This window comes from Culex pipiens, chromosome 3 (assembly GCF_016801865.2).
Source record: "Culex pipiens pallens isolate TS chromosome 3, TS_CPP_V2, whole genome shotgun sequence".
NCBI lineage: Eukaryota > Metazoa > Arthropoda > Insecta > Diptera > Culicidae > Culex > Culex pipiens.
The window spans coordinates 155,900,587-155,919,179 of record NC_068939.1 but is presented as its reverse complement, the minus strand read 5'-3'; the positions used below and the strand labels follow the sequence as shown (position 1 = coordinate 155,919,179).

The 18,593-nt window shown below is 40.9% G+C and overlaps 1 protein-coding gene across 1 annotated transcript in view; it reads right to left on the bottom strand.

The window, feature by feature from the left end:
* The window catches only part of LOC120414071 (A disintegrin and metalloproteinase with thrombospondin motifs 9-like), a 52,841-nt gene that overhangs the window by 4,730 nt on the left and 29,518 nt on the right, over positions 1-18,593 (bottom strand). Inside the window, exons 5-14 of the mRNA XM_052710543.1 lie at positions 11,644-11,976; positions 10,965-11,584; positions 10,395-10,908; positions 10,126-10,333; positions 9,746-9,916; positions 6,018-6,158; positions 5,404-5,745; positions 2,706-2,849; positions 2,257-2,472; positions 1,246-1,540 (exon numbers count right to left, since the gene is read on the bottom strand). Of these exons, the coding sequence (XP_052566503.1) occupies positions 1,246-1,540; positions 2,257-2,472; positions 2,706-2,849; positions 5,404-5,745; positions 6,018-6,158; positions 9,746-9,916; positions 10,126-10,333; positions 10,395-10,908; positions 10,965-11,584; positions 11,644-11,976 (2,984 nt within the window). The remainder of the gene's footprint in view (positions 1-1,245; positions 1,541-2,256; positions 2,473-2,705; positions 2,850-5,403; positions 5,746-6,017; positions 6,159-9,745; positions 9,917-10,125; positions 10,334-10,394; positions 10,909-10,964; positions 11,585-11,643; positions 11,977-18,593) is intronic.

Sequence of the window (18,593 nt, the reverse complement as noted above, 5' to 3'; positions counted from 1 at the left end):
CACAATCCAAAGGTCGTCAGTTTGAATCCCGGGGTGGATGGAAGCTTAGGTGTAAAAAGAGGTTTGCAATTGCCTCAATAATCAAGCCTTCGGACACCTAGTTTCGAGTAGGAATCTCGCAATTTAGAATGCCAAGGCAATGCTGTAGAGCTAATAATTTGGTTTTTTTTAAGGAGAAAAAAATATACATCCCTTTTTTAGTTTGGTTTTAAAAAAGATGGTAAAATAGCATAAAAATCGTATTGCAAAATATTTAAAGAAGTGCAACCGCAAAACATACATTATTTCATTAGTTAAGGTTTGAGTTTAGGTTAAAAAAAGAAAAAAATATGCCTTATTTTCTTTACAAAACATATTTATGCAATAAAAGATCCAAAGGCTTTCTAAAGCAAATTAGCAAATGTGGAGTTTTTTTAATGGTCCTGTAAGCTATTGTGTTGCACATGTTTATTGGACCTTTTCAATAAAAAATCTAGAAATGCTTTCGTGAAAACACTGAGAATAATATTATTCATAAAAACCAAATTGACATCCCGTAAACTTTTAAACGTTTAACAAAAAAAATATTGAAGATTTGATTCAGCAAATCACGGTTTATTTTGTGAATATTTTGAAACGTGTATGTCATAAGCACTCTGATAGCAAAGTGGAATTTGTAAGCTGCAAAACGATAAAGTTTTATATGTTTAATTCCCAAATTCCAAATTTATCTTAATAATTCCTTGACAGTTTTTCCCAAGGTTAGATTTCCAAAAAAGTATCCACGTGGTTTCCCGAGCAGACGGAAATAACTTTGGAATAACATTTTTTTGATATTTGAAAATACCAGGCCAATAACATTTTATGTTATTTATAATAGGATTTGTTATTCGTCATTATTGATTTTTTTTGTAATTGGATTGTTATGTAACGACAGACTAATAACATTTTTAATTATTCTTCGAACAATTCTTTGTTATTATTTTTCGTTATTTTAACAACTAATCCGATTGTTTCATAACAAAGAATGTTATTCCCAAGTTGTTTTGGCTTTCAACAAATATCAGACCAATAAAAAATTTTGTTATGATAACATAAACTGTTATTTAACTCTTAAGCAAAAATGGACTTTTCAAGAAGATTCCATTACACTTTTTCTTATTTTAACAGTATTTGTTATTGAAATTGCATGAATTTTGTTATTACCGTCTGCCCGGGTTATGGATGTTTCTTTACCGATTTAGTGTAACAGTTCCCAATACTCACCCGACTTGAGCGTCACGTACTCGGCCGGCGCGTTGCTCGTCATGTTGTGGCAGTACACCGACACCGGGCGGCCCTGCACGCTCAGCGTGTACTCGCCATCGGCACGCGTCCGCCGGATGCGCTGCACGTCCGCACAGCTGAACGCGACCGACTTGCTGTACCGCTGGCGGCAGTCCTGGGCCGGTTCGCACTTGCGCTTCTGGTAGGGGCGCGTCTCCGGGCAGCGGATCGACTCCGTCTTGGTGATCTCGTCGTAGCACTTGACCGACCGGCGCTGGAAGCCGTCGCACTTGCACTGTGGACGGGGGATTGTGGTTAGGTTAGCGGGGTTTGGCTTGGGTGGTTTTGGTTGGGGGTTGCAAATTCGGAGGAGAAGGGGACAGATTGTGTATTGTGGTTTTGTGGATGGGGTTAACCTACTCTGTTCCATCGTCCGGTGCTCCAGCGGCAGGAGGTGTACGTTTCACAGGGTTTCACGTTGCTCGGCTTGTGCTTGGCGTCGCAAACGCTTGCCGCGGCGGTGGTGCGACCGTTGCTACAGGTCACGTTGCGCGTCGCCAGACCGACCCCACAGCCGACCGAACACTGTAGTAGCGGTTTCACGGCACGGGTGTCACAGGAAGCAGCGTTGGTAGCAGTAGCGGAAGTAGCGCCAGCAGCAGCGACATCGACAACAGTCAGCGCGACATCACAGGTTTGGATGAGTTGGATGAGGTTGTGTTGGATGAGATGAGCACATTGATGTCATGAGGTGGGGTATGAGAGTAAGTTTACGTGGTTTTTTGGTTTCGGAGTTTTGCAAACCAGGAGTTCGTGTGGTCGTGGGAAGAGAAACAGAACGGAGAAATTCAGTTTAGGTACATCACACTACGGTTTCGGAAAGATTCGTCACGCAGGGTGCATCGTGCATGGTCATGCAAGCTGTCCATGATCGGTTCCATCGAAGAATCCATCGAACCGACCAGGGACAGGAGGATAACTCAACTATTCCTAGTAAAGAGAGCAGCCCACCTTTGACCACGGGGAAACCTCCCACCGGAACTGGCAGGGTTTGCACTTGCGGACCAGCTTCTTGGCCGGGGGGATCTTGACGTGGGCACAGTTCTTGGCGTCGACCTTGCGGCCCGTTTTGACCGGGTGCGGATTGTCGGCGGACTTCGGGAACAGACGCATACAGACACGCTCGCCGGTACGGTAACCGTCGCCACCACCGCACGTCACATTACACTGCGTAGAGAGAGAGATTGGTGTGGGGGTGGGAGAGGGAAGAAAACAAAGAAAGCAAAACGAAAAACAAAAACAAAAATACAAATATTGAGTTGATAAGCGGTTAGAAGAGAGTTTGAAGATGTGTGGACGACACGCTCTGGACAAAAAAACGGGACAACGAAGTCTCTGGTTGGCCAGAACAATCTTTGTAACAGTACTCGATAAGAGGAAGGAAGGAACGAGATAATTACAGGCTTCCAGTTAGTAATCCTCCATCGGAAGTGGCAACACGACTCCACCTCGGGTGGTTTCTGGTTCAGGGGACACTCGTTACTTTCCTTGCCGCGGTGGTCTTGGCAGAGCACCTGGCGGTAGCGCTTGCAATCGTCATTGCACTAAAATGAAAGAGAGAAAGGAGTGACACTACTAAGCTGATTCTATTTAAAAAATGTTCTAACGAGGATCTGTCGTTAAGACTGGTTTTGAGAAAAAATAAAGGACACACGTCAGATCATCAGACAACATGCAAGAAATGTAACCAAATGAGGTACAGTCGATCCAATTGAAACAAAAAAAAACCTGATATTTTTTGAATTTTAGATATGGAATGTGTTCGAAAACAACCGAATATTTTGTCAACAGTTAAGCCAATTAACATGGTCCAATTGTTTTTAAATTTGAAAATGTTTGTTAGTTAATGATTTTTTGTTGCATTTTGTGCGATTTATTTAGAGTGGCCACTTATTGTTTGTTTGTAATTATTGTTTGAATACTCAGTAGACAAAATCATAGTTAAATTAAACATTAATGCCAGGAAAAAAAAATAACTGTCAAATTTACACGAATACACCACACCCAACTGATTAGGAGCGTTTGTTACGGTATGTCCACGCATTCTTTCTTCCCTGTAAATCCTGTTAAATGTGATCCGTTCACAGAATCCTCTCTGTAGTAAACTCAACGCAGTAGGACTGTTATGATGCAAATTTTACAATCACGTGGTAGCTTTTTGACATGTGGCGTCGCGATTTTCATCAAGCATTCATAGCATGCTAAGGAAAATTTGATGCTTTTTTGGGGGAAACCGTTGGTTCCGAAAACCCCGGATGTATTGCCGTTGAGCCCGATGAGGGTTGGACGAATCGACCTGGTCTCTTCGGAAAAGTTGAAAAGTCCAGACGATTCCGCTCATTTTTGGCCATCCTAGAAGTTTCTACATGTTTTCCCCAGGCATGTAGGAGCGAATGAACAAAAATTCAAAATTTCCCATAGCAAATCCCATGTAAACTTGAACTCACTTGAGACAAGCCAGTTTTCAACCAAATGAGCTGAAATTTGGCGTGAGAGTCCCTATTGGTATCCCCAACAAGGGGAACCACACCAGAACTTGATCTGAGAACTTTTCAAAATCCGTACCCACTAGGGTGACAATAAAAAAAAATTACATGAGGGATACCCTCTGATTCGATTCCTTAGGCAAAAATAAGCATCTGTGCAAATTTTGAGCCAAATCGGTAAAGGTTAAGGGGTCGCTTTTTACCGTTGAAGTTTATATGGGGAAAATCGCAAAAATGTATGCAGAAAAACATCGTTTTAATATTTTTCTGCCAGGTGGCGCGAGTCTCGCCCAAAATTTTCCAAGAGTGAGATTCTTGTAGGAAATTTAATTTCCTACAACTTTGTCGAAGGGTACAAAACGATCCGAGTTTTTTGATGATTTTTCTAGTAAAAATTATTTTCTTATGTACTTCTTATATACCCCTTATATTCTTTCAAGTATATAAGCCAATTTCTTTTCATCGCATTGCTAATAACTCATCAGGATCAACTCGGATCTTCTTGCACCCTTTGACAAAGTTGCTTGAAATTAAATTTCCTACAAGAATCTCACACTTGGACAATTTTGGGCGAGACCTGCGCCACCTGCTGCTAAAATCCTGAAGCGATGTTTTCCCCCATACATTTTAGCGATTTTCCCCATATAAACTTCAACGATAGAAAGCGACCCCTTAGCCTTAACCGATTTGACTCAAAATTGGCACAGTAACTTATTATTGCCTAAAGAATCGATCCAGGGGGTATCTTTTCAGATTTCCCAAATTTTCATATTTTCTTGTCACCCTAGTACCCACTCATCCGTGGTCATTATGAAGACTTTTATTTAAAATTGTCTGGGGAATCGATTCTCACTATCGGTTTTAAAAAAATGGATGTTTAGACCACTGAAAAAAACAGTTTTAGTAAATGATTTTTGTATTTTTTTAGAAGAGGCATACCATTCTGAATTTTCAACGAAAAAAATCGTGACATCACCTTAAAATTTAATTTTCAAACTTAAAAATCAAAAATCTCATGGAAGTGACGTGTATATTTATTTCAGTGTATTTTTTCAGAAAGCCCGTCCAATTTCCTACAAGTTTATCTTTCACCACTTTTTGATACGATGCAACGGCTTCGAGATACAGTATTTTTTAAATTGCAAAATACAAAAATATTTAAATAACTAACGCCCTTGTCAAATATCATTATCGAGTGTAACTGGCTCCATAAACACAAAAATGGCTTATATATGCTTAAGATAACATGTCTACAAAGTTTCATTGAAATCGGAGAGGGTCGGGTACAAAAGTACCAGAAAAATTCCTGATTTGAGCTGAAATTGCTCATTTGAAGTTCTCAGATCGGTCTTATAATTGAACTTGGCTATTCAGATCTGTTAGGGCGACCCATAAAATTTACTCTTTCTACAAGTTTCACAAAACTTTTTTTTTTAATCATAATCCCGAGTTTCTGAGTTGAGTGGCCACTCCATATAATTTCAAAGAATTTGTTATTTCTGCGAGTACATGGACTAGTTCAGCGATGAATTTTGCAAATTTAGCCGCTTAAGCTGTTAAAACAAGCACAGCACACTCTCAAAATCCCCCGAAAGCCTCATTCGATACGTACCTCGCCCCACTGGCCAAAGTTCCACTGCGGGCACCGGAAGTTGCCGCAGTTGGTCTTCTCCATCGGCTTTTTCTCGTGGTGACAGTACCGATCGTTCACGGTGGCGGACTCGTTGTCCGTATGGCAGCACTGCACCTTACGCCAGCGCGTGCCCCCGTTACACTTGGCGTTACACGGCGTCCAAACGCCCTTGCACCACTTGTACGGATGGGGCTGCTGCAGAGATTGCGACGCGTTGCTGAAGCTGATGTCGTTGCGGGATGCGTACTCGTGATTGTTGTCGGAATGCCGTATGACCGAGGGCCTGGTTTCCTCGCCCGAGTAAGCGTACGTGGATTCTTGCTGCAGGTTTTTCGGGAGGGGAGTTTATTGAAAGGAATAGTGTTATTGAAAGTTTTTTTGAGATAATCCTAAAATAAGAAAAACTTTTAATTCATTCTGCTTGTGTGAAATTTGGAAAGAAAAATGTAAATGAAACGCTCAAACGCACACAGAAAGCAAAAGATTTGGGAAAATTCGATCACGAAACAGAAAGTAAAAGCACACTTTTTAAGGAATAAAAAATAAACAATTTAAAGCATATAAAAGATGAAAAACAAACGAGTAAAAAATACCTTCTTCTCGCAGGGTGGCATGGTACAGTTGACGAGCACGGCCACCGGCCGGGTGCCACATAAAGCCGCGTTAACGCTTACATTGTTTAGTACACAGTGGATAGCATACCGCTGTTGGCCTTCTCCACAGGTCACCGAACACTGGACGGTGGATAGACGACGACACATATATGTAGGTTTGTTTGTGTTGTGTTTATGGAGGTGTGTAGTACACGAGAAAATGAGAGAAAGTGTGAGATGTTGTGACAAGGTGGTGAAATTTGCCAATAGTGAAACCATTTGAGATAGTGAAACCATTTGAGACGTTTAACAAGATTCAAAAGAAAATGGTTCAGTATTTACAACAGTTCGTAGTTATGGCATGGATATCCCGTTTTATGACGGATGTGTAGGATATTGAACGCAACGATAGAGACAGAGAAACAGGGAAAGAGAAAAGATATATTGGTTTAGAACAGTCTGTAAAACATGAAACATCTATGGTTTTGTGAATAAAGAAGTTGCAACGTCGAAAAGCATTTTTGAAAAGCAATTTGATCTAGAATTTATGCAACTGAGGTCTTCTTGCAACTCCTTTATTCGAGTGAGGTTTATATTGAGAAGTTGAACATTTTGCAGTTGATCTGTAAACTATGAAGCGAGTACAGTGTAGGAACAGAAACATTGATTTCTATTCTAAAAATAAGGTTGTTTGTTGCACTTGATGGTTGGTGATATTGTTTGCTTGGCGTATTTTGTACTTATTAAATTGTTGCTTGTAAATCATTTGACTTCTTTTTTTCATTTTTGGCATTTTGTATAGATTTTTGTAGATTTTGCTCGGTTTGTTCTAAAGGTCGTATCGAGATACCCCGGTTTGTCTTCTTTTTGATTGTTGAGCTTGAATATGACCCCAAACATGCTCTAAACCGATTTGGAATATGTAATTCCAAGATGGCAACCAAAATATCGGTGTTCAAATACTGAGATAATGTATTTGATATGCTAAAAGGCAATCAACAATTCGAATTTGACTAAAATGGGATCGCAGAACTCTTATTTGATGTTAAAAGTAAGATTATAATCATACATACATACAGCAATACGAAAAAAACTAAATTTTTGTTCATGATTTGATTATCCGAAGTCCCATACAAACTTTCGGATAATCGAGGCTGGACTGTAGCGATGGAATAATCATCATCAAAATAAAATCATTGGACGTTCATCAAGAGAATCATCAGCAGATTGATTTTCTTGAAGAATTTCGCTAGCGATTTTCTTTTGCGTGATTTGCTTCCTCCCCTTTCGCGGGTAGAGAAAGTTCGCAAGCGAAATTGATTTTTTCGCGATTATTCCATCCCTGAGTCTAGTCAAATTGATTAATATATCTAGGGGTTTTTTAAAGGTCCAATAAACTTTTTTTTTGTTTTTGCGTGTTTTTGAATACTTAAGGCGGTTCCAAAAACACCTAAACACAAAAAATGTTTAAAAAGAAAAATCTAGATATCTTGAATTTACTTCGACATTTTGACCCAATAAAAAAAAATTTAAGTTTTCATCTCTTCAGAAGTTTTATTAAAAATTCGAGAAGCACAAATAGAAACTGTTACAAACTCTTTAAAATGGGTACCATTAAACCAAGTCATTAAATTTCGTGAAAATTCCACGGAAGTTATACAAAACTTAAATATTGAGCAATTCCAGCTCAAATCAAGAATTTTTCTGGTACTTGTGTACCCGACCCTCTCCGATTTCAATGAAACTTTTTAGACATGTTATCCTAGGTCTATATATGCCATTTTTTTGTATATGGAGCCAATTGTACTCGAAAATGACATTTGAAAAGGGCGTAAGTAATTTAAATATTTTTTGTATTTTGTAATTTAATAATTACTGTAACTCAAAGCCGTTGCATCGTACCAAAAAGTGGTCAAAGACAAACTTGTAGGAAATTGAACGGGCTTTCAGAAAAAAATACACTGAAAGAAAAATACACGCCACTTCCATGAGATTTTTAAATTTTTAAGTTTGAAAGTTAAATTCGAAGGTGATGTCACGACTTTTTTTCGTTCAAAATTTTTGAGGAAGTTTGCCAATTTCCTATAAGTTTGCCTTAAACAGCATTTGAATTGGATGTATGGGCTTACAGATATGACCTTAATTAATTGGTCATAAATGAGAATAGTATATTTTTTCAGTGTGGTAGAAACCTGGATAGTAAATAAGCCTACGTAAATATTGAAACGAGTCAAATTAAAAAGCTGTCAAAGGCAAACTTATAGGAAATTGGACGAGCTTTTCGGCAAAAATATTTTCGAGACTGAAAAATTAAGTCTGTTATTTAGAAATTGCAAAAAAAACATCGAAAAATCTATTTTTTCAACATTTAAAACCGTTGTATATACAATACAATACAAATATATTTAAATTACTTACGCCCTTTTCAAAGGTCATTTTCGAGTACAATTGGCTCTATATACACAAAAATGGCTTATGTAGATCGGGTCGGGTGCAAAAGTACTAGAAGAATTCCTGACTTGAGCTGAAATCGCTCTATTGTAAAAAAAAGCCTAATTTGTTAGATAAAAAAAATAAAACAGCATTTATTTAACCTTGAACAGCCAAAAATGATCTTCTAATTGCTTTTGTAACTCTACCTTCAAAATAAAATGGTAGTCAAATTGTTATTAGAGGGAACGGAAATAAAATTTAATTTGGAGGTTGTCCACGCTCCATACAAAAAAGATTTCTTTTGTATGGAAATTGTCTACGATTTGAGATTTCCAAAAAAGTGTCCACGTTTTTTATGGATGGTCCCTAACCTAAATTATAAGTTGTGTGTTAAAAACTAGTTAAATATAAGTATTTTAGTCCAATGCAAATCTCATTTATGCCCCCTTCAAAATGTTTAAAAACAAAACAGGAAGCAAAAAAATTGACTAAAGCTTAATTTTTTTTGAAAATACTCGATTCTAATTTATTTAAAACACGTTGAAGAAATGACGCTTATTTATAAATTTTTAATATTTTTTTTTTACATATTGTTTTGGTACTTGCGTTACAGTTGAAAATAAAGAAAAAAATCATTAATGTTTTGCAAATTTTCGATGGTATTTTGCGATACTTTTTGATTAAAATTTTAGAAAACCAGGCTTGTGATTCGGAAAAAACCTCCTCCTCCTCCAAACCAACTTTGAATGTGATTTGTACCAGTGCTTTTGTTGTTGTTTGTAAAATAATAAAAAGAAATACAATTGTTTGAGATTTGCTACGTTTTGATGTCATTTTTGGTTATTATTCCGAGTCATAAATATTTGAAATCTGAGTATAATTTAAACAGCAAATTGTTTTGCTAAAAGATCTTGTGGTTTTTCAATGTTGATGATGCTCTTCTTCTTTTTAAAAGATGACTCTTAGAACATAACAGACAGAACACTTTTTTGCATTTATTCCAAAATATTTCAACCCAACCAAGCACAGTGAAAGTACCATGCGTCTCCTTAATTTTCCAAAACAAAGAAATATGTATTTAAATAATTACTAGTCAAACTATGCCACAATTTGCCTCAACCGCTCAAGTGCCAACCCACAACCTCAAGATGGGGGGAAAATTTAGCCAGTAGATTTAGATTCACAACGCCAATTTAGTTCCACGAATGTTTAACCGAAAGGTAAGGCAAAGGTGCTCCACAGCAAGAATGGAAAAAGAAAGAGGCAAACAAAAAAAACTCGACTCTTCTAGCTACCGGTGTCAGTTCTCCTGTGAGCCACTCGGGGCAGCTGTCGGTATTGCAGGCCCGGTACGTTTCCTCCCGCGGCAGCTTGGCGCAGAAGCTCTCGGCGATCGACGACCCGTTCGGCGCGGACAGACAGGCAACGGAGCGGTTCTGACGGCCACCACCACACGTGCGGGAACACTGTTTTCCCGGGAGCGGACGGACGGACACATGAATTCCCACATTGAATGGACACACATTTAACGGACACACAGTTTCCGGGGACGTAACACAACAACACGGTTCCGGAAACAGGACGAAGAGAGAGATAAAGAGAGAAGAGAGAAAAATGGAACACAGTTATTGAGGTGTGACAAAACACAGTTGGTGATGGTTCCGCCGTAATTTACCATATCCCAGTCGCCGTAGCTCCAGGTCGCATCCGGACACGTTCCGTGGCACTTTTCCATCGTTCGGGGTGTGGGGATGTTTGAGCAGAACGTCGAGTCGACGGGGTTCGTCTGCTGGGACTTGAGGAACCGCTGGATGCACTGGTACTTGATGTGCTTGACGCCCTCGCCGCAGCTGTTGGAGCATTCGGAACTCAATGGTTCCCATCTGGAAGAGAGGTTTCACGGTTTAAGTATATTGTGCTGGTTAACCAAGCGTCTCCACTTACTCAAACTTGCACTCCATGTTGCACGGTTCGTTGTCTTGCTGAGGTTTCGCACTGTTTCTACAGAACGAGCCTGACTTTTCCTTGCCCGTCTCGATGTCGTAACATCCGGCCGTTCGGTGTCGTCGTCCGTAGCAGCTTTGATCGCACTCGCTCCAGTCGGACATCTTCCACTGGTAGTTCGGAATGCTGTTCTGGCTAGGGTACTGTGGCGTATAAATCGGCGTCGCCTTGGACACTTGTTGAACCTGCTGCTGCGGCTGGTATCGATCAATTGGGATCGTGAAGCTGTACTCGACAATGTTCTCGCTGACGGGACGCATCTTGTTGTGCGAGTAAATCTCCACGATCAGATCTCGTTTCAGCGGCCGTCCAAAGTCCGACTGGATGGTCTCGATCGGCTCGTCCGGACCGTTGTACTCGAGCATGACGCCGGCAAAGAGGCGCTTCTTCAAGCCCGGGATGATCGGGATCTTGGGCGGGTTGAAGATGTACTCGTTGTCTTCGTCGCGCAGAGCTGTAAAAAGGGATGTTGTTACAAGATTATTTTCATGGAGTCGCACGATCACTCACCCAAGTAGTTCCCGTCATCCTTGTATCCTCGCTGGATCAGCACAATATTCGTTGCGCCACGAGGAATTCGCACGATCTTCTGCACATATCCAAACGTCTTCTTCATGTAGTGAATGTTGCTGTGCGGGAACACCCCGTTGACGTCGCTGCAGGTATCGTTGCTACCCCGACAGACGCCACACTTGTCCAGCTTGGCATCCGATTCGAACACGTAATCGCAACCCGCCTTCCGGCAGTGCCCATTGATGCACATGTCGTACGACTCGTGCGGATGGGCACAGGCGGTCCCATCCCTGACCTTGTCCCGCAGCAGGAAGTAGTTGTTGGAGTTCTTAACCCGGCAGTACAACTTGCACTGATCTTCGGATTTGACGCCGTACTTCGGAACCCACTTGACGTTCTTCTCCAGGCCGGGAATTTCAAAGTTGTTTCCGTCCAGCTCCTGGCACTGCTCCTCCCGGTAGTCCAGCGCACTGTTCGGACACTCGTGCGTGCTACACGATCGGTACTGCATCCGCATCCCAGTGCAGTACTTTCCACCATTGGCCGGCGGTGGCGAGTCGCAGACTCGCGTAGATATCTGAACCCCAGTGCCACAACTTCGACTGCATTCGCTGAACCTGTTAGAAAGATCTGAATTAGTCTCCCCCTTATCAACACACCCTCTCGTTCTACTCACGGACTCCACTGGCCCCAGCCGCCGTCCTGCGGCTGCAGCGCCTTCCGGTTCACGTGCACGCACTGGCCCTTCTGGCACCACTGGTTCTCGCCGCAGCTAGTTCCGTCCGCCCAGGGCATGTGCTGCGTCCGGCAGCCGAGCAGCTCGTCGCCGTTGTTGCACCAGAGCCGCTCGCAGACGGGCATGTACGAGCAGATGCGCGACCCGTTGCCGAACACCAGCTCGCACTGCTGGTTGTTGGTGAACTTTTCGCCGGCCAGCTTCGTGTGCGACGAGGACGGTTCGATCAGGTCCGTTGTCGGTTTGTCCAGCATGCAGGCGGCGTGGTTTTGTCTGGAAGGGTAAGAATTTTTTTGGGTGGTTAGTGGAGACGCATGGTTGGTGTTGATTTTTTAAACAATTATACAGTCATCCCACATATTCGGAACACCCACCAACGCTTTTGCGTAAAATTGTCAATAAGTTAATGCAAACTCCAAATAGTTTTTTCTACCCTGCTTATTCTAGCCCGAGCAGGTGGAAATAACTGGAAAAGTTCAAGTTCTGTTATTGTCAGGAGGTCAGATTTTGTAATTAAAACACCCAGAATAGCTGTTTCAAAAACACAAAATAATAACATAGATTTTTTCGAAAAATGACTGATTTTGATATTGATTTCTTATTATTAGCTTACTATGAAATTTTAATATTATTACTTGGTTCCGATTAAATTTTACATATTATCAAATGCTGAAAAAAATCAGTACACATTGCCTGACGGCTTGCAAATTTTGTTCAACATTTGAAAAAAATGTAAAATGTAACAGAGGCCAGGCAAATATCCAAATGTTTGAAAGTTCTAGCGATAAGAAAATAATAAAATATTTCGTTATGCACTGCATATTCGATCAAACTTTGGATTTTTTTAACGTTTGATATACCAATAATTAAAAGAATATTCCAATATCAATAACTAAAAGAAGGGGGTATATCAATGATTAAAACGTAACTTAATCCACCTTTAGGTGGTTGGCGCCTTCCTCTCATTTATAGAATGATTACAATCCCCTAAAGTGTCCTTAGGTTTATGCATCTCCCCTACCGTGATCGCAGCACCTAAGAGGTCCTAATAAAAATAAGTGACGAGTAAAAAAAAAACAGACTTCCTTATAACAACTTGAGGTTGCTGAGCTGTGCTTCCAGTATGGGTAGAGCCAGATACCGATGGGACTCTCCTTCAAAACCCAGGATCGGCATGACGCTCGAAGTTACGCTAGGCCAAGAAAACACTCGCAGTCGTCTAAGGAAACTACGTTTATTTCTCGGGGTTCCGTCGACGGTTTATTGGGCACACTTCCTAACTCCTCACTAGCACGTCTCCCTTCCCACTTCCTTACTTCCTAGATCCTACCTCACACGATCCTTCTTCCTACTTCCTTGTGCACCGATGATCTGCTGCGGGGCCCCGATCTGCACTGCGGTCTTCGTTGTTCCGTCCGGATGACCGTTGAGCTCCTCCTGCAGTACGCCAATGGGGGTGGCTTCTCGGTCGTCGGATGGACCCTCCGACTTCTGCTGCTGCTTCTCGGACCTATCGCCAGCCGTCCGTGTCCTTCCTGCGCGTGTAACGGTGCTGCAGGCTTCGACGAGGCAGCGCCTCCGTCGGGATTGTCCGGGTTTGGGACACGGAGGTTACGTAGCGGCTTGGCGACGCACCGACCAACGGGTTGACGGTTGGTGGTTTCGGGGTTGGTCTGCCGGGCCGGATATGGCAAGGCCAGGGCAGAAACCAACGGGGTTTCACGGGGAAACTATGGGTAAAACCCGAGAGGTCCTAGGGCAGAGGGATTTGAAGATGGCGTTAGCGCGATGGCGGTCGGGATCAAGGTTCACTAGGGGGGTTGTTGTGGGGGATATCATCCTACCTGGGATGTCCAAATCTCGAGCAGCTCCTGCTCTTCGCTGTCCGCGGAACGTAGCACGGTTCCGGACACTTCCTGACACGGTCAGGTTCACTGCGGCCGCTGGTCCAACTCCGGGACACTGGCCTTCGGTTTCGGCTGCGATTGACGACAGCCTCCTTCGTCGTACAACACCGGACTTAATGATGGCGCAATCCTGGCCACTTCGTCCTGAACCCCCCTGATCCGAGACCCGCCAACTTTCCTCTCTTTTCGCCCTCTTTCGCCACCCCCTGCTGATCTCTCGTGCGATGTTTTCCACGACGACATCTGGTGGTGGCTAGCGGCAACAACGCACTGCGTGGGACTGGTCGTTCTGGGAGACGTCCAGGTAGCTTTCCGTCGACAACCACGAACATCTCTTGGCACTACATTTACACAAATACGCGACGAGTCACACCGATATCGAACACCACAGACACACTGGTTACATCCTACAGACTTTTTGTCAAGATTATACAGACATCGCCTTTCAGGAAAATTGCATCCCTCTACAAGGCTTTTTTCGTGGCGATAAGACGGGACCAAACTGCTTGTAATTTTAGATAGGTAAGTCACAGATCTTGAAAATTCTTAATCCACAAGAAAGGTCTTCTCATATGCTTTTTAAAAATATATAACATGTGAGGGTTTCATGAAAAAAACACCCTTTTTACCATAATTTTAATTTAATATGAAACAGTTTTTTTAACATAACTTTTTAAATACATGAGAAAACTGCATGAATTTAAAAAGCAACTTAGGGGACGTTAAGACGGATCGATTAAAACCATTTCGGCCAAAATCGGTTGAGCCTGTGACAAGATATTCCAGTGACATTGATTTGGTACACATGTCTACACCCAAAACTGGCAGCGCTAGTCCGAGAGAATGATGGTATCGAGTCGAGAGAATAGTGGTACCATTCACGGACGCAGAGAACACAGCTCGAGATGGGCGATAGAACTATTCTCTCGAGGTTCATTTGCAAAAAAAGTTCATCCGTCAAACAAAAAACCAAAAGTGTCGACAACGGGAATCGAACCAGAAACCTTTGACAAACCAATCCAATGACTTAGCTGCCTCGGCCACAACAGCTTGGTGACCAAGGAGAAGTCAGAAGTCGATGTATGACACTTGTTGGAGATTTATTGATTCAACTAACGAATGAACTCATTTGTTATGATGGTGTGAGTTGGTACCATTATTCTATCGATTTTGGCACTGAGCCCTCAATAAATTTTGAGAGAACGATTATCTCGATTCTGAATTTTGGGTGTACATACAGCCAAACACACAGACATTTGCGCAGCTGGTGATTCTGAGTCGATATGTACAAATAAAGGTAGGTCTAGGAGGTCTAACTAAAAAGTTCGTTTTCCGAGTGATTTTATAGCCTTTCCTCAGTAAAGTGAGGAAGGCAAAAAATCATTTTGTTTTTACTTTTAAAAATGTTTTGATTTAAAGTCCACATTTCATGGCCAAAATAATGTCCTTGACAAAATTGGGCAAAATTTTCCCATAGTTTTGGCCATATTTTGCAAAATAAAAAAATAATAACAAATTTGATTTTGGAAAATTGGTCAACATTTTTCCAAAATTTAAGTAAAATTTAAAAATAACAAATAATAACAAATTAGGTGACTGATGATTGTTGTATTTTAAGTTTGAATATCAAATTTGAGTTGTTATTGTCTTACTCTCTCATAAGATCTGTTCAATAACAATGTTCAGACTTAGTGTTAGGGATGTTATTATCTTTTCTTCTCACTACCGATGGTCATGGCTTTTTGATAACAAAATTAGATGTTTTAACAGGATTTGGTTTTGAAATTACTTCCGTTTTGTTATTCCCACCTGCCCGGGAGGACCTTGTTAAGGCCATTCTTTTGCTATTTCGCGGTGCCATTATGCCAAACGGCATTATGCCAAGTGACGTTATGCCAAATGGGATACACCTCCACTGCCCCTGATCGCATAAATGTCCCATATGCATTTTCATCGTTTTTGAGTTATTGTTACAGTTTTCTTCAGAATCGCGAGATCTTTCAGAAAAGCCTATAACATCCAGTACTTTGTTCTAAAAATCAGGAGGAAATCCAGTTTTTCGTGAAAACTTAACATGTAACCTTATGTGTGGGACAGACTTCCAATGCGTTTTTCTCAGCTTGCTGTTTTTGCGTATGGGACATTTATGCGAACATGGGCAGTCCAGTGAGGAAGAAAAATCGAACATCTGGCAGCTCTGTCAAGAACAATAAGCATTAATTTTTATTTATGTAACTGAGAATTGATGTATGATTTAGCCATTTTAAGGCTTCAGGAACTGTATTATTGTACTTCGATAGGTTGGCTTTTGGAAGATCTTTGAAGATATGGCTACTCTTCTATTATTCAACTTTGCAAAGCCTGAAATTTTGAAGTTAAATCAAAATGATAAATTAAAATTAAAATGATAAGGTGAGGATCGTTTAAAAAAAAAGGGGCATTCATTTTTATGAATGTGATTTTTAATGTGATATACGTGATTTTTAATTCTTTGGAGGGTGTGCAAATTAATAAAAAAAAATCATTGAAAAACTCATCTGTATACTTCAAAAGACACTCTGCTGTCGCCAACGGCCACACCTCCGTGGAATGTGCCGAAGTATGTCACCTCATTTTCTAATTGGCCATTTCCCGGGCGGATCCTAAAAGCGAACCTGTAGACAAAGCTAAAAATGCTCGGAATTTTCCTTACTGTTTAAAGAACCGCCCAAATAAATCAACGTTCTGTGCCGACTCGTAAAACTGCGTAAGAGGTCGTTGGGCCAGTTTGGTTTGTTTTTGTGGTGATTCGAGGGAAAGAGTTTGTTTTTTAACGAGGGGAAAATATTAGAATTAAAATATCGTGACTTTCTTTGAGCGTTCGTTAACCCTGGTCTTGGTTCCGACTTCGTGACTTCATTTGGTTTTCAATTTCAGAAGTCGTTCATTAATGCGGAGTAAACATTTGGACTTTTGTAAGCTCCCCCCGGACCAACAACAGTCGTTCTTCATATTTTAATTTTACGACTTTCCCCCTCGACGAAGGAATTATTAACCAGCCGGCTGCGAAAATACACATAAAAAACCCCGACCTAGACAATGAATATTTATGTTCCCCACACTTGCACTAACTTTGCATGTCCAAAAGTATGGTCCCCTCACTCTTTGGTCCTCGTGGCACAGCCGTGTTTGTCGTCTTACAGAGGTTTGCTTTTTTTACGATCGCAACCGATCGCGACTTGAATTGACGAGGAGAATCCATACTGTGTGTGACGGACGAACAAACACACTTGGGGCAGGTTCTGCGCTGTTTAGAGTTATCATTTTACACAATCTGGTGTCATAAATTTTTCAATGAGTTTTATGGGTTCCCGGGTTGCGTCTCCCCGAAAATTGTACGAGCGCGTATATTGGTCGGCCCCAAAACAAAAATAGTGACCTACAAATTTTGAGCTGAAGAACGGCAATTTATGGCATGTTTGCGGTCGTTATTCTGACTGAATTATATGCATTTTGGACTATCCGTGAAGGTTGTAAAATGCATTTTTAGAGGGGATTTTTTTTTGCAATCGGAATTTAAAAGGTTGTTTATTAAGATGGCAATTCAATCAGAAAATCAATAAAAATCAACTTCACAGAACCGCCCTAACTAGTGACGCATATGAAGCTTGCACATTCCCAACCCAAGAGGGAAGCTTTCCGACTAAAGAATGGATATTTTACGATTATGACCGAACTACATTGTTCTCTTTATATCGGTGGTCATCATCATCATCCACAACAGCTTGTGCATTGTGTCTGGAAGGTGTAAATTTGTTCATTCACAAAAACACGACGATCCTCGCGCTTTGTCTCTTTTAGTGAGTTTGAATTGGACCCCAGCTTGATTGCATGCTGATTTCGACCCATTCAGTGTGTGTGGGTGTACAATATTGTACGGAAATTGAGACATTTGGTGGAGTTAACTGAGTCGCAGAAATTGAAATGCATTTTTTGTATACATTGATATTTTGAATCAATCTTTTGTTCACACATCCATTATTTCGCTTGCTTATATAATCTGCATAAATATATTTTTTATTAGTTCAAAGTTCAAATTGAACAGTATTGTTAAAAACTTTTTTCTCATTTCGAAAGCAGTTTCTGATACACCCAAATAAAAAAATTGCATTAAATTCTGTCATACTAGTTTTGCTACAAAATCTTTTATATCAGAATATACACGAAGCTGCATGACGACAAAAACTAAAATTTGCAAATCAAACTCATAAAAGTTAATGCTTTAACTGAATGTTGGTATAATTTAATTATTTTAACAAAAGAATTACCAATAAAAAAATCACGATTTTTCACTAACTTAACGGTGCACATCAAGATTGGTTTGGTTCCGTAAGTTTGACAATTTTGGAATAAGAAAGTAAAAACAATTTCCTTGGTTCCTGTGCACTAGGATGACCATAAAATAAATCGACATCAGGGATACCCCTTGACTTTGGCAAAAATAAGTCACCGTGAAACTAAGGCCTTTTTCGTATGGATAGCTGCTGAATTGTATAAGATTTGCATAAACGAACCTATGCAAAATAGCCCCTTTGGCAGGCCTGCAAAAAGTTTCCAACCCAGCGTACACATGAATCAAACCAAAATGTCAGTTCACTGTGACTGTAAGCCTACTGTGTCTGTTCAACCACTGCCGCCTGACTCGTGCCGGTCGGCTGCTGGAGAATGAGAGACGTGAAAAAATGAGCTACACTCACTCAATTCGTGTCATATGACTGACTCGTAAAATCCTCTTTAAACACTATTTTGACTATTTTCAAACAATTGAATGGTTGTAGATTGTGCAAAACACTTAAAACAACCATAACTTATATTCAAAGTTACATTTCAATGCATAAATACGAACTTTTTGTGTAAACACTAGTTTCTTTATATGTGTGCGTGCAACGTCGAATGAGCGTTGGTCGACTACTGCCTCGCATTGCAGCTGCTCAATGAGCTAGG